Genomic DNA, 14,743 nt, shown 5'->3' with positions numbered 1-14,743 from the left:
TCCGCCGCCTTTGTCCTCCTCAGGCTCGGGCCCACCTGCTGCTGTGTCTGTCCTGGGCCCAGGCACCTCTGCATGGTTTGACTCTAGTGAACCCCCTCTTGCCACTAACCGCACCCGCGTTCTGGAAGGGGCCGAGTCAGGGCGCACGCATGCGGCATGCTTCCCTGAATTTCCTTCTAAGGATTTCTCCAGCCTTCATCCCCAGTGGACGGCGGGGAGGGCACGGGGTGGGCGGGAGATGTAAACCCTCGGGCTCGGGGTTAGGCGTCCTGAAGGTGGTGGGGAAACCATCCCAGAACGTTCTCCGCACACGTGGAACAGCTCTTGTGTGGCTCGGGGGCCTACGAGGGCGGTGGTCACAGGCTGGGCCATGCCACGGTGCCCCACCCCCCACGCCAAGTCCTGGGACTTGCCCTCATTAAGAGAAGAATTCTCCGCACTCTGGTCTTACATCATTGGTGCCTGGGCCGTGCATCCTCTGGGGAGATGCCCTCCTTGGTACATGCTGGAATGAGCCGGATTGATGCCCCAGCACCTGCAGAGAACGCTGTGGCGTCACACGCCCACCCCCACCCCAGAAGAGCTGGGAATGGCTGATCCAGACACCCCAGCATGGATGCAATGTTCATTCCCTCTCCTAGAGCTAGTGAGAACAGGGGCTCCAAAGCACAGGTGCACTCAGACCCAAAACCCATGACCGCCAACCACAAGGGAGCAGAGGAGAAAAGTATGAAAGAAGTTACGTACCGGAATTATACAAGAAACAGAAGAGCCTTGTATGTATGAGCAAAACTGCTGAAGCTTAGCTCTGAGCTTCCTAGCGGCCAGGGCAAAGAAGCAAACGGGACTGGCTGTGTAGTTCTCATCTGGCGGGAAGAAGGAACTCAAGTTCATCAGGGGGAGACGGAGGTTTCTAGTTCTTGCTCTGAGAGGGATTTGTCACAAGGGGTCACCACCCCGTGTCCCAAGGCTCATTAAAATACCCTGATAACCAGCCTGCCACAAAGCCTACCTGTGGTAGCTGCTCATCTCCGTGGAAGGACCAGGGCGGTGGCCACTGGTGGCCATTCCTGTGGCTGGCAGCGTGGCTCCCCCTGTGCCGCCTGGTCTGCTATCAGGAGAACGACCGCCGGCCACCTGATGGCAACGAGGAGCGTAACTGAATTCTCCGAGTAGAAGGCAGAGGCTGTCACATTGTAGTAACGGCAGGCAGAGGGGACGCTAGTTTGTGAGGACACGCGGTATCGGGCAGGTATTGCCTTCGTACGTGAAAATGCCCCGAGCCACCCGGCAGTGCCGGAGACCCGGATAGAATACAGGACGGCAGGCAATTGGAACATGGCTTTTGAGATCAGACGTGCGGATCCGTTGAACCAAAAAGGCACGGGAAGTGAATGGCGCGACTGCACGGTGCAGACGGCAAGCAGCCTAGGGGGTCTATGGGGGACGCGTATCTTGCGAATCAGGCTTCCACGTGTCCATCGAGCGTTTGCCAAAACGTCTGTGTACGAGGAAAACCTTGGCGAAGAAGTCTGAGGTTTCCCAGCCGTGACCCTGGAAAGCACACGTACCGCAGTCAGCCCTCGGTTGGCCCCCAGCTCTGCCACCGGCTCCGGGCGCGCTTTCGGGCCACCCGCTCGCATTTCCTGAGGCTCTCCTTCCTGGTCTTGGAAAACGTCACCCTTGCCTCTCAAGGGCGTCGTGAGGACCCGTGACCGTTAAAGCGGGTGGCGTCTTCTCCTCCGTGCGCGCCACGGCACGGTTCCCACACGGGGAGTCGTCATCAAGGCAGAAGCCCCCTGCCCTTTCTTGCTCCCACACCGGTGGCTGTTGGCACATTCCGACAGGAGCCTCAGCCAGAAAATAACGGTGACCGGCCACCGTTCCTTTCCTGCTGCTAACAGTTGCGGTCTGATTTTTGAGAAGTGAAAGACGTGGGTTGAAACGGTCACAGTTCTGTGGATCCGCTGTAGGACCTCGGGCTCGTTGCTTGACCTCTCTGAGCCTCGTCCATAACGTGACATGATGGTACCCGTCTCCTGGGTTGGCAGCAAAGATTGTGGGATGTATCTGGAGGGCGGCTGGCGCACGGAGACTCCAGCCAGTGGGAGGGGTTACTAACTGGTTGCCTTTAAATTCCCTGGGGCCTCTGTTGAGGCCCGTAGGGGGATCAGCCAGGGACGTGCCTATTGGCATCGCGTTCCCGGGGCTCCCCTGGCCACCCCATCTCTGGAGGAGGAACCACGAGACTCCCTTGCGCCAGGGAGGTCTTGAAGATCTCAGACGCTTGGAGGACCACGGGGAGACCGCTCTTCCCCTGCTGTGGACTGATCCGCGGCCCCCGGCCCTCCACCCCTCGCTCCTGGGAGTCTCTGTCTGGTCTCAGAGCCTGGCAGACCACAGGGCGCTTTTGCTGCTAAGAAAGGGGGCTCTAACTGCCCAGGTCGGCGGCGGGGGCCTGTGATGCGGGGCAGTGGGCACTAGGGGGAGGCATTTCTCTTCCGCACCACAGGCCAGCCGGGCGAAGGCAATGGACGCAGGTTTGCCTTGCGTTATGCGGGAAGAGGTTCCCCAGCCAGACAGGCGCCCCCTGGGGGTGCTTCCCGGTGTCCTGAGAAAACGTCTCAGGAAAAACCCCCAAGGAGAACTATTCTGTGATGATCGTAAAAGGGAGTGGAGGCGAACGCACCTGGCTCAGGGTCATGAGGCCAGTGAGGCACCTGCCCAAAGGCTCGGTCATCAAAGTAAATAATGGTCCAATGCGATGCCTTCTTTTTTTTTTTAAATAGTGATTGATCACAGATGTTATTTATTTATTTGTTTGTTTATTGAGAGAGCGCCTGCAGGGGAGGGGCAGAGAGAGAGAGAGCATCCCAAGCAGGCTCCGGTCTGTTAGCGCTAGGGCCTGACACGGGGCTCGAACCCGCGAACCACTCCTATCACGACCTGAGCTGAGATCAAGAGGCAGAGGCTCAACCGAGCGAGCCATCGAGGCGCCCCTGATGAGTACCTTTTAAAATCCAAATTAATTCGTGGTGAACAAAACGCCAACCGTTTCCGTAGAGACTGGCCCCAGGCCCCCACCCGTGCTCGCCTGACTCACCACCCCTGTTTCTCCTGTTGGGCTGCAGGACCGTGCGTGGGCTGGGGGCTCTCCGGGCTGGTCTCTGCCCCCACACTCCCTGGGACTGCGCCTGCCCCTCGACCGCCGCTTGTCTGCGGCAGCAAGCGGCACTGAAGGCGCTCTCCCCGTGGCGCAGTCCGGGGCGAAGCGGTCACCTTGAAGGTCAACCCCTGCACCCAATTCCAGAAGCGCCGGCCGTGAGCGCCCAGCCTGTGTCAGACCCCGTGTAGGCGCTGGGCCTGAGGAAGCGGTGCTCTTCGAGCGGCTCAGCCCGACTGGCGGTGCTCACACCAGGCGCAGGAGGCGGGGGTAGAGATTCAGGGGCTCGGCACCCGCTTTACGGGCCCGGGCCCTCCTCAGCCGTTGCAGGATGAGTTTTTCAGGTGGGCTTGCGGGGTCGTGATGCACCGAAATGCCAGCTTGCCGATGAATGCCGCGAAGCAGGGAGGGCGGCCCGTGTTTTCCGAATGTCACCACCTGAGTGCCCCACGCAGGGCTCCGTCCAGGGGCTGTGCCGGCCCGGCACGTGGGAGCGCTGGGGCCCTCGGGGTCCGGTCTCCGTGCTGTGCGGGGCCCAGAGAGCAGGCGCGCGGGCATGGCTTGAAGGGCGGCAGGAGAGCCGGGCCAAGCAGGGTCCGCGCAGGCCTGGAAGGGGCGGGAGGACCTTCTGGAGCTGTGGCACCGGGGGCTCCTGGCTGCCCGCCCTCCTCCCACCTGGGCCAGCACCACCAAGGCGCGGCCACCCGCCCCTACAACCTGCCTCCTGCCGCCCTCTCTCTTTCTCTTCCAGAACGCCAATCTGGCCCCTTGTGGAGCAGACCCGGATGCCAGCTGGGGCACGCGAGGTACAAGACGCGGGGACCCCGTGGGTCCCTGGCTGGGGCAGGGGTCACTTACACGGTTCCATGAGTGTCATCCTGACCCGGGCCCCTCCAGGGCCAGCTGGCAAAAGGCTCTGAGCATCGTGCGGTGGGGGGATCAGGGAGGGCGCGTGTCCACGCAAGGAGCACTTTACCTCCATTCTCAGGTTACCGAAGGTGCTCCCCTCGCTCGTAGTGCTCCCGCTCCTACTTGAGGGGCTCCCCTCGCTCCTGGTGCTCCCTCTCCTGCTCCCCTGGTTCTCTTCTCTCCCACCTCAGATGCCCCGCTCCCCTACCTCAGGCCCTCCCTTCTCTGCATCCTTGAGAACAGCCGCCCCTGTCCTGATATGTTTGTCGCTCTGGTCCCTTGGGGAGAGAGATCTGTGTTGGACTAAGCCTCCTGTACCAGCACCGAGGACAAGCCAAACACCCACTGGCAAGTTGCGTGGCAGTAAGGGAGGAAGTCACAGCAGAAAGCCTCTGGGGTCTGAGCCGAGTGGATTCGGGTCACCTCCTGCCTCCCACCCTTGCTGGCTGTGTGGCCTCCTGGCATTCAAACCTGGGAGGCTGCTGTTCCTGGAGTGACCCTGCTCATATGGCAGGTGCCTGACCGGGGGCTCTGCTAAGTTGGAGCCCATCCCGCGCAGGGCCATGCCGCTCACCCCTGTCACCCCAAGAAAGACAGGGAGCGTGCCCTCAGGGGCGGGTTCACAACAGACAGAGGAGCGATGGGGTGTCACAGCCGGCCCCCTCCACGTGGCTCTCCAAGCTCCCGGGCTCAGAGCTGGCATGTCAGGACGTCGCATGGCATGCTGGGAAATTTGGGGACCGACCCCTGTCACCCAGGCCCTTGTCGGGGCCTCCCTCCCAAGACCAGCTTGTGGCCCCGGTCTGCTTTCTGTGGGTTCTGCATGGTCCCCGAGGCCCTCCTATCCGTACGAGTTTGTTCTTTGACATGACGATTTTAGTCTGGTGGAAAAGCCTTTAAAAAAGCGTACGGAACTCAGTAGTCTAACAGGAGGACCCAGGGGGTAGGAAGGTAAGCAGTGCCCCCGAGACGTCTGCCCCGGAATGCCCGCTCCGCAGGTGGGTGAATCGAGGCAGGCAGCTTTCTCAGGGTGGCCCGGACCGCCAGGCCGACAGAACCACGTCCGAGGAACACAGCACTGCATCCAGCTCCCAGTCTGGCCTCCAGCCTCCTGACCATGCCTCCTGCTCTCGGTTTCCCTCTGGAGAATCTGCTCCCTGGGGGACTAGAGCCCCGAGTGCAGGCCGCCGGGGGTGGGAGGCGGGCATGCACAGCCGACTGCGGGGGGCGGGGGGGGGGGGGGGGTCCCCAGGATGGGAGGCTGCTCCCACCTTTGGGGTGAGTTCCCACGCTTCCTAAACCACCACCTGTGGTCTCTGCTCCTTCTCTTACAGAATACAAGGTAAGAGGGGCCGCCCGCTGCCACGCCGACCGCTTCGTGCCAGGCCGCACCTGCCCAGGTTAAAAGTTCCTTTTGTTGTGCTTTCGTGTGAAATGTGTATGTCAGATGCAGACGCAAGTATGTATCTTCGCGTTGGCCTTCGGCTCGGCTCTTCGGTCCCGGCTCGCGCCTGCTTCCTGGGGTGAACCTGTGGTTTCTTCTCCCGACAGGTCTACCCTTATGACACCCTCATTGTCACAAACCGAATTCGCGTGAAACTGCCCAGAGATGTGGACCGCACGAGACTGGAGGTAGGAGGGCGTCTCCGGCCGGGACGTTCGTTCCGGCCGGGTGATCTTGGGCTCCTCCCTTGGGCGCACTCCTGTCCCTGCTGTCAACACTCGGCCCCTCGCCAGGCCTCAGCGCCAGGGCCCCTCGTTGTCTGAAAGGCTGGAGGACGGCGGGCGCGTGCCCCGGTAGAGACGGCTTTGCAGAGGGCTCTGCTGTTTGCAGGGGTGCTGAGTCAGTAGTGCCCGTCTTTTCCCCAAGCACTGGTGTTGAGAAGGCGGTCGTAATCCACGGCCTCTCGTTTGACCACGTCCACACCGAGCTAGAACAATAAGCCGGTCTGTGGGGAGCAGGTGTAGGTTTAAAGAAGCAACGGGATGTCAGCACGGGGTAGGTGTTTAGATAATCTTTGCTGAGCCCTTGCTATGAGCCGTAATCCCCACGATTGTCCTACAAAGTGATTAACGTCCATCCGGTGAATTTCACCTCCTGAGCCCTGTCACAAATGTCTTGTGGCCTGTTAATGTCCGTTTTGCTGGGAGTGCGGGGTCTGGAGGCTCCTGAAGGCCCAGGGCCCCCTGCCCCATCGGTGACCCAGAGCTGGGCACAGAGTAGGTCCCGGAAGCGTCTCAGGCATAGTGTGTGTGCAGCTGGTGCCAGACCCGCCAGACGGCCCATCTGGGAGGGAGTAGTAGGGCCCCGGACACAGCCGGGGGGTACCCAGTGACACCCGCGGGCTCAGCCGGGCTGCCAGGCGAAGGCCAGGTGGCCACCCAAGATGGGACGGACGGAGGCCAGGCGGGGAGAGCTGGGTGGGGAGTGGGGACACGTCCACTGCTCAGCAGGAGACACTGAGCTGGCCCTTGAAGGAGGGACGAGATTCTCACCTGCAAAGAGGGGAGAACATAGGTCTGGGCCCAGGGACCCCAAGTAAAGGCTTCAAGGGGGGATCTACAGGATGTGCCCTGGGTAAGAAGGGAGCCCTCTCGGTGAGACTGATGGGGCACAGACCTCCGTGCACAGCCTTGACGATGAAGACACTGCTGTCCAGCGGCTGGGTCCCTGGGCTCCTTGCCCGGGGCCCAGGGAACGGCATCGCTTGCGGGGGGAATAGTGGTGGCAGTGAGGGCTACGCAGGTGCTGGTGTGGCTGCAGCCCTGCAGGGAGGCACATCGTGCCGACGCTTTCTGTCACGAGTGACGAGAGCCTGCCCACGTGACTCGGGCAGAAAAGGGGTTACCAGCTCATAGGATTGATGGGTCCCTTCAGGGTGGCTCAGTCATATCTCGGGCCCAGCGTCTCTCCTGCAGTCTCTTGGCCGTATTTCCTGTGTCCTGGCCGCTAGACCGACTTTGACCTCACTTCTCCCAGGCTCAGAGTCTGCAGAGAAGAGGTCAGTGTGCTCCGTCCGCCCTCTCCTTCCTTCTCTCTCTCCCTCTCTCTCCAAAGTCCTAGCCTCATCTCCACCTCTGGGCGGGTGATCTGACCACCCTGAATCAACCAGCTTGTCCGGGGGACTGTGATGTCCCCTCTGGCCGGGCTTGGCCGCCGGCCCTGGAGCAGGGGGACAGCTCCGAGCTCTGGGACTTGGTACTTCAGCTTAGGGCCAGACGCCTACAGAGAGGCGGGGAGCTGAGGCCGGGGAGGAGGGGACAGTGCGGCCCGGCGAGCCCACGGACGCCGCAGTCGGGCAGCGCGGCGAACCCACCAGATCCTGCCATCATCCAGGACACCGGGGCATCGTGCCGGGCAAAGGACCACAGAGCCAAATGACACACGAGCTCCTCTCTCAGGAGACTGTCCATTTATCAGGACATTTGGACCTTACCCCACAGCAAAGCAAAGATGTGTAGAAAGTTCTGACCTGTGGGGATAAGCTCGGGTGGCCCGTGGGGTCAGGGGCGGCCAGCTGGGAGCTGGTGTGTGAGTCCAGGGGAGGGGAGCCGCGGAGCCCCCAGTCCCCGGTGCGGCTCCTGGGACGTGGGGGCCCTCGGAGAGCACACGCAAAAGCTGCGAATGCGGGAGGGCCATCTCACGCCGTGGGGGTGCCTGCTGTGGGGAAGACAGGGTCCTGGGCAGCCTCCCCAAGGGGCTCACGTTTAACAATCCCCACTTTCTCTGCAGGGGACACGCTCTCTGGCTCCTGCTGAGTGGAGTCCTTGTTAATTGTGCGGTCACGTCCCCAGCCTGGAGGGTTCCTGTTTGCTGCGCGTCTTTGCTCCTTAAAGGGCCAAGCCTTGTGGGCTGGTTGCCCTCACCACAGAGCGGAGCTCAGAACAGGATGCCTGGGGCTCCTGGCTCAGCAGCGTTAGGACTAGCTGTTTCCCTCTTGGGACTGGGGTGCACTGTACATGACGCCCGCCTCCCTTTGCTTTTTATTAAACATGGCACGAAAGGGGCAAAATAGCGGTTGATAGCTATCAATATTTCCTTTTAACAAACTCTGAGGACTGGTGTTGAGTTTCGTCATCCAGTCCCCAAGAGCACATCCAAGGGTGCATCTCTGTAACCATTCTCTTTTAACCTGCCCAGCCAGGAGGCAAACTGGAACTGTTACCACAAGTGGGGCTCGTCCCACATTCTTCGGGGCTCGGAGCTGGGAGGTGAGTGGGAGTGGAGTAGGAGGGGCCACATCCCAGCAGGACACGGGGGACCCTGATGTTTTTATGTCAAGGGAGGGAGCTGTATTTTTTTTTCTTTTTTTTTTTTTTAATGTTTATTTTATTTTAGAGGGAGAGAGAGACAGAGCATGAGCAGGGGAGGGGCAGAGAGAGAGGGAGACACAGAATCAGAAACAGGCTCCAGGCTCCGAGCTGCCAGCACAGAGCCCGACGCGGGGGTCAAACCCGAAAACCGCGAGATCAGGACCTGAGCCGAAGTCGGACACTTAACCCACTGAGCCACCCAGGTGCCCCGAGCTTTGTTTTTAACGTAAAAACAATTTCTAACTCTTGTAGAACTTCAGAAAAATACAAAGAAGAATGCAGACATCACACGGAAATCCCCCGACGAGTCATAACTCCTATTAACTCCATGGTGGACCTGTTTCCGGAAATCTCTTTTTGCATAAACACGGCCGAATTTGCATACAGTTTGCATAAAGACGGCCGAGTCCAGCTCTTTTCTTTTAAATTTGACGTGAACGTTTTCTGTGCCAGTTGACGTAGACCTGCTCGTCCTTTTAAACGGCTGGATGATGGTCCCACATCCACACATGGGAGGGTCCGAAGGGCCAGGCTTCTGCCCACGCCCCCACGAGCCGTGGCTCGGTCACGTGGCCAAGCGCCACGCAAGGCAGGCTGGGCGTGCTGGGTGCCCAGCGAGAGGAAAGGGTGAATCTGGTGGACAGCTGGTGAGCCCGGCACATCTCTGTAGGGTCCGCCTCTGGAAGGCGGACTGTTCCGTCAGCTTCTCGCCCCTTCCTGCCAGGGCTCTCAGCTGACTCTCCCACGCATTCGGTGAGTATGTGGCACCGAGCTGGGTCCTGGGATGTGTGTGACGCGCAAAACCCGGCATGAGCTCTGCCCTCCCAGAGTCAGTCTGACCGGGGAGACGGAATCAATCAACCGATACCCCAAATGAGTATATGTAATTATACACCAAGATAAGGGGTTTAACGGGAAGGAATGTGGGCCCGTGAGCCTTTGAAAATGGGTAAAAGTTAATCGGATGTATAAGTGCTGTGTGTGTGGAGGTGTGTGCGTGCCTGTAAGGTGAGGGAGGCACATAGGAAGAGAATTCCAGGAAGCACAGACTGTGTGTGCAAAGGCCCTGGGGTAGGAGGAAGCAGCGGCTATTTGAGCAAGAACTTTAAGGAGACTCAGGTGGCTGTAGTTGAGCAGGGTGAAGGTAAGGGTGGGGCCAGGCCGTTCAGGGCCCTGGGCCATGGTAAGCAGTTTGGATTTTAGTTTTAAGAGCAATGGCTTTAGGTGGGGGAACCACCTGATTAGGTTTGTCACTGAAAGCATCAGCGGGGCTGCTCTGTGAGGCCTGGGTTGGCTGTGGGGATGCAGGGAGACTGTTTGGGAGACGATTGTGTCCTCCAAGCAAGACATGCTGGCATATTGGTCAGGGTGGTGGCAGCGTCATTGTGAGAAGTGGGCAGCGTGGGGATTTGGGCCCTATTTGGGAGGTCGAGGGAGCAGGACCGGGTGATGGAAGGTGCACTGTGGGGTGACGGGCACATCTGGCGTGACTCCAGGGTGTCGGGAGGGGGTGGCAGTCACTCGGAGCGCGGTGAGACCGGACCCCGATGATGGTGGACACTACGAGGCTTGGCCAGGGGAAATTCAGGATGCTTATTAGCCCAGGAAAACGAAAGGTGTCACATAGCTGCCCTTAGCATGTAGTAGGTGCTCCATAAACGTTGGTGACGTATGCAGGGGGACGATAACCCTCTGCGGCTCTGGAAGTGCAGTCAGATGAACCGTGTGACCCCCCCCCCCCCCAGAGGGCAGGGCAGGGGTCAGCGGGCAGACTTCCAGGGACACCCACCTGGAGCCTGGCTGAACATCATTCCCGAGATCCAGGGCTCTCTGTCCTAGAGGGTCTGGCCCCTGGTTCCCAGTACCCGAGGGCCTCGTGCCTGGGAGGACCTCGGGCCCTTCCTGATTTGGCGGTGCCCTTCCAAGGGTCTGCTTCCAGGAGCTTCCAGTCTGAGTGGAAGGAGCTTTGCCTGTCCCTGGGAAAGACTCAAGTATCCTGAGACCACTCCCCGCACACCTCTGCCTGGCACCTGCCAAATGACATCACCATCCCGTTTGTCCGTCCGTCTCCACATCCTGGAGGAGAGAGAGCTCACCCAGGGTCGGGATGACCTGGGTGTGAATTCAGTCTCCGTAATGTCTAGTTATGTGACCGCAGGCGGGTTCCTTCATCACCCTGAGCCTGACTTCTCCCCTGTCAAATGACATTGCTGTGCCGATCGAGCTGGCTGGTTTGAGCGTTTATTCTGTTGTTCGGAGGTAGTCGTTAAACACCTCCTGTGAACAGGCCCCAGGCAGGTGCAGGGTGGGCACGACTCAGTTATGTTTTCCACATCACCTCACTTTACCAACCTGAGATTGAGCCACATAGATGACTGTGGATTAGAATACGCTTTTCGTGGAAACGAGGGTTACAGAGTGGCCGACACGATGGTGGCTAAGAGCTTCAGATAAAGCAAGGTGGCTGTGTGTGAAGGGAGGGGGTGTCAGCGGAGGCCCGGCCACCAGGAGGATAACAGGAACCCCTTCCTGAGGCCCCGTGCTGGGGGTAAGTAGGACTTTGGAGAATGTATCGGGTTCGGTTCATTTAGTAAGTACCTCTCCCGCCCGACTCTGCACCGGGCTGTTCCAAGCACGTGGCACGTTGGCCCGCTGGGTTTTTACCACGCGATGCTGTGGCCACTGAGGAGGCTCCGGGGCTGGCGGGCAGCTCGAGGGCTTCCCAGCCACGCTCATGACAGGCGGAGCTGGGATTCAGGCTGAGGCGTAGGAGCTGGTGCCCTGTGCCGTCTTCCTGGGTTCCAGTCCGGAGAATGAATTGCTAACCTCTCTTCCGTGCCCCGACTCCCCAGCGCACGTCGAGGGACGTTTTGCTCCTTAGGGAGGGCGGTATATCAGCCCAGGTCCTCCAGAGAGACGGAGTCTGTGGGAGATAAAGGGGTGAGCAGCCAGACAGACACGGGCACGGGCACGTTTGCGGGAATTGGCTCACGTAGCTGTGGCGGGGGCTGGAGGGTCTGAAATCTGTAGGGCAGCCTGGAGTCCCAGGCGGGATTTGACACTCTGAGGCACAATTTCTTCTCGGAGAAGCCTCTGGTTTTGCTCTTAAGGCCTCCAACAGGCTGGATGAGGCCCCTTCGGTACTGAGGGCAAACTTTACTAAAGTCCACAGATCGTGGATGTAAACCACATCTATAGATGTCTTCATAGCGGCCCCTAGATCAGTGTTTGGACGAACAGCTGGGCCCCATGTCTGGCTTCTCGTCTGGCCAGGGGCCTGGTGAGTCACTGGAGGGTCCTCCTGACTCAACACCTCTGGGGTCTGCAAATACTCAGGTCCGCGGGGAGGGGGGCAGGGTGGGGGAGGGAGTGGCTCCTTGCAAAGGAGTCTTGTGGTTTCTTGACTGCCTCCACCAGACCTTGAGGCTAAATGCACATCTTACTTTGCTCCAACAGTAAGAGCCCAGGTGGGAATGTGCCTGAAAAATAAGGACCCTGTGCTAAGAATACCTCCTTTGTTTAAACCCATCCAACCGGTCTGGTGAGAATCTGATAGACTGATGTAGACTGATGGCGATACTCACGGGTGGGGTGCATCTGAGGGGCTGCACCAGAAGCTGGGACTCCAGGCAGGGCCTCCCGGGTCCGAGCATGAGCAGTCCTTGCCAGGCCATCGCAGGGGTGGAGGATGGGGAGGGAGGAGGGAATGGCAGAGGAGAGTAGGGTAGGGTGGTGGAACCAGCCCAGATGGAGTGGAGAAGAAGCTGGGAGGCAGTATGACAGGGACGTGAGAACACAGATTTAGATTCAGGAGTATGCATGGCCAACATGGATTGTCCCTGGAGGAGGGTGGGAGACCAGGCTGCATAGACAGGCCCGTGCCCACCCTCATGGAGCCGGAAGCCACGTGAGGTCAGCCGGGGCCTGATCAGCTAGGGCAGCCTAGGAGGGCCTGCTGGAGGAGGGGACATTTGAGCTGGGACCTGTAGGATGAGGAGGGTTGAAGCCCTAGGGTGGCAAAGAGCCTGGAATGTTCTAGACCCCACCATGGATCAGAGTGGCGGTGGGAGAGGTGGGCAAGGACACACTGACGGTGATGCAGGACCTTGAGGCCACCTGACAGCCTCGTCACTCTGCCCAGCATAGCTTCCGTTTCTTCCCTACGGCATGGGCTCTGGGCGAGGTCATGTGACTGCCTGTGGGGCGTTTCCAGAGCCCCCCTGGCATAGGCAAGCACTCCCCACACAGTGGCAGCCATTGTCATGAGGACAACTGTGTCACAGTGATGGTGATGTCACGGTGACGATGACGTGATGGTGATGTCATGCTGATGATGTCATTGAGATGGTGATTCGTGCTGATGATGTCATTGAGATGGTGATTCGTGCTGATGATGTCATGATGACGGTGATGTCGTTACAATGGTGATGTCACAATGACTATGAAGCTGTTGCAATAGGGATGTTGTGATGGCCATGGTGCCATGGTACGACGATGCCACTAGAGGGGGCTTCCCGCTAAGGGGCTGAAACTTCAGAGTGTGGGCCCCCCTAAGCGGGACTCCCCTCTGCAATAGGGGCCCCTCTTCTTGGAGGCTAAGCCGTGGGATTGAGCAGAACTGTACTGTGAGGGGCACCCGGGTGGCTCAGTTGGTTGAGCATCCGACTCTTGATTTCAGCTCAGGTCTTGATCTCCGGGTCCTGAGTTCAAGCCCCATGTTGGGCTCCGTTCTGGGCATGAAGCCTACTTAAAAAAAACAAACAAACACACCTTGGAGCCCAGTCCTCCAGAGAAAAGCGGCCCACCCTCCGGCCCAGGCATGGCAGGCTGTGCAGGCCTGGGGCTTGAATCTCACCAGGTCAGCCCACACCAGTGGTACCGGGGTGCAGGGCCTGGTGCCGGTGGGGGACGGGGTGGTGGGGGGGTGGGAGGAGCAGGCGAGGGTCAGCCAGGCCCCTCCCAGGGGCACAGCTGGGCTTGGAGAAGTGAGGGGCGGCCAGAAGTGCCCTGCTGAGGGGAAGGCTAGAGGAGGGGCAGGCTGGTCCCAGCAGGGTGGGGGGTGCGGGGTAACCCGACCCTGCTGGAGCAGAGGCAGCACGGCTGGGCTACCGGCTACGGGGCCTGGTTCCAGGCTCCCGGGCTCTTAGGCCTGGCCCTGTGGCTTCCTGACTGTGTGACCTTGGGCAAGGCACAGGACCTCTCTGAGCCTGGGTTTCCTGAGGCAATTAAACGAGAGTCTCAGGGTGTGGGGGTGGCAGCGAATGTGGTGAAGGCTCTCACCACTGCCTGGCCCGTGGTCCTCAGTCAGTGCAGGAGAACTGTGGGGTTTGCGTTCCTAACCGGGGTCCCTACCTGGGCCCAGGGTGTCCACGGAGCTCCCTGGCATGACACGGAGGGTGTATGAGTGACATGTTCCTACTGGGATGGGCCACTTAGCCAATGTCACACAGGGTCTGTGAGGCAAAACTGTTGGGGGTTTCTGCCACAAAGCGGTGGTGCGGATGTCCGGGCCTCGGGGCCGGCAGGCCTGCGCGGGGGGCCCTTCTTCCGGGCGGGGGGAAGCTCTGTGGACCTGCCTGGCTGAGCCACACGGTGGTCTTGCAGTGCTGCGGGGGGCACACAGCTCTGGCGCCTCGGGAAGAGCCCTGGGCCCCGGGGCGGAGTTCGGAGTGCCAGCGTGCCGATCGCGGGCTGTGTGACACAGGGGCGTCCCCTGTCTGTGGCTCGGTCTGCAGCCTCTGCAGACGGGAGATGACTGTACGAGTCCCCTGTGCCTTGTACACGCATACTGATCACCACCCTCCCCTCCGTGCGAAGCAACACGGGAGAACACGTGTGCGCGCATCAGCGGTCGTGGGCTGTTCCTCCTGCCGGGAGCAGGTGGTTAGTCCGTATGAGTCTCGTGTTCGGGAAGCCTCCCCTGGTTGGTCCAGGTCACAGAGTGAAGTCAGAGATCCATTTCCCTTAGGAAACAACCTTCTGGCTATGAGATGCCGGCAGAAACATCATTAATGCCTCAGAGGGCATCGAGGCTTCCGGGTCACGGGTGTCTCCTGGACAAGGCCCCCCTGGGCCACCCCTAGTCCCGGGGCGCCCACAGGGACCAAACTGCTCTCGGAGCTGCCTCCCCACCTGTGTGAGATAACTGTGGGGTGAGGGCGGCCCGGTCAGGTTTATTTCTGTGTCCCGGCAGCTGTCCCCACCACCCCACCAGTGAATAAAGGACAGGCCCAGAGCAGGCACCGAGCTCAGCCTGCACACACCCACCCCCAGCGATCCTGCAGCCCACTGTGGCTGCGAATGCCCTGCGCTGGGTCCTGGGCACAGGTGGGGGACTCCCCGTCTCTGCCCGGGGTG

At 60.1% G+C, this 14,743-nt stretch overlaps 1 protein-coding gene across 22 annotated transcripts in view; it reads left to right on the top strand.

Annotated features, from left to right (window-relative positions):
* ABLIM2 (actin binding LIM protein family member 2) overlaps positions 1-14,743 on the top strand; it is a 141,329-nt gene that overhangs the window by 121,196 nt on the left and 5,390 nt on the right. For 16 of the 22 annotated variants that reach the window (XR_005794540.1, XM_040488695.1, XM_040488833.1 and 13 more), the window contains 3 exons: positions 3,915-3,969; positions 5,407-5,414; positions 5,624-5,704. Coding sequence is in view for 21 of the 22 variants with exons in the window: in XM_040488695.1 (XP_040344629.1) it covers positions 3,915-3,969; positions 5,407-5,414; positions 5,624-5,704 (144 nt within the window). In the remaining variant the exon portion in view is untranslated. The remainder of the gene's footprint in view (positions 1-3,914; positions 3,970-5,406; positions 5,415-5,623; positions 5,705-14,743) is intronic. The other 6 variants (XM_040488851.1, XM_040488842.1, XM_040488720.1 and 3 more) reach the window with 1 other exon arrangement.

Source organism: Herpailurus yagouaroundi, unplaced genomic scaffold (genome assembly GCF_014898765.1).
Source record: "Herpailurus yagouaroundi ecotype Mexico unplaced genomic scaffold, PumYag 28, whole genome shotgun sequence".
Taxonomy (NCBI): domain Eukaryota; kingdom Metazoa; phylum Chordata; class Mammalia; order Carnivora; family Felidae; genus Herpailurus; species Herpailurus yagouaroundi.
The sequence above is the reverse complement of the archived record's forward strand: the minus strand, read 5'-3'. Positions and strand labels throughout refer to the sequence as shown.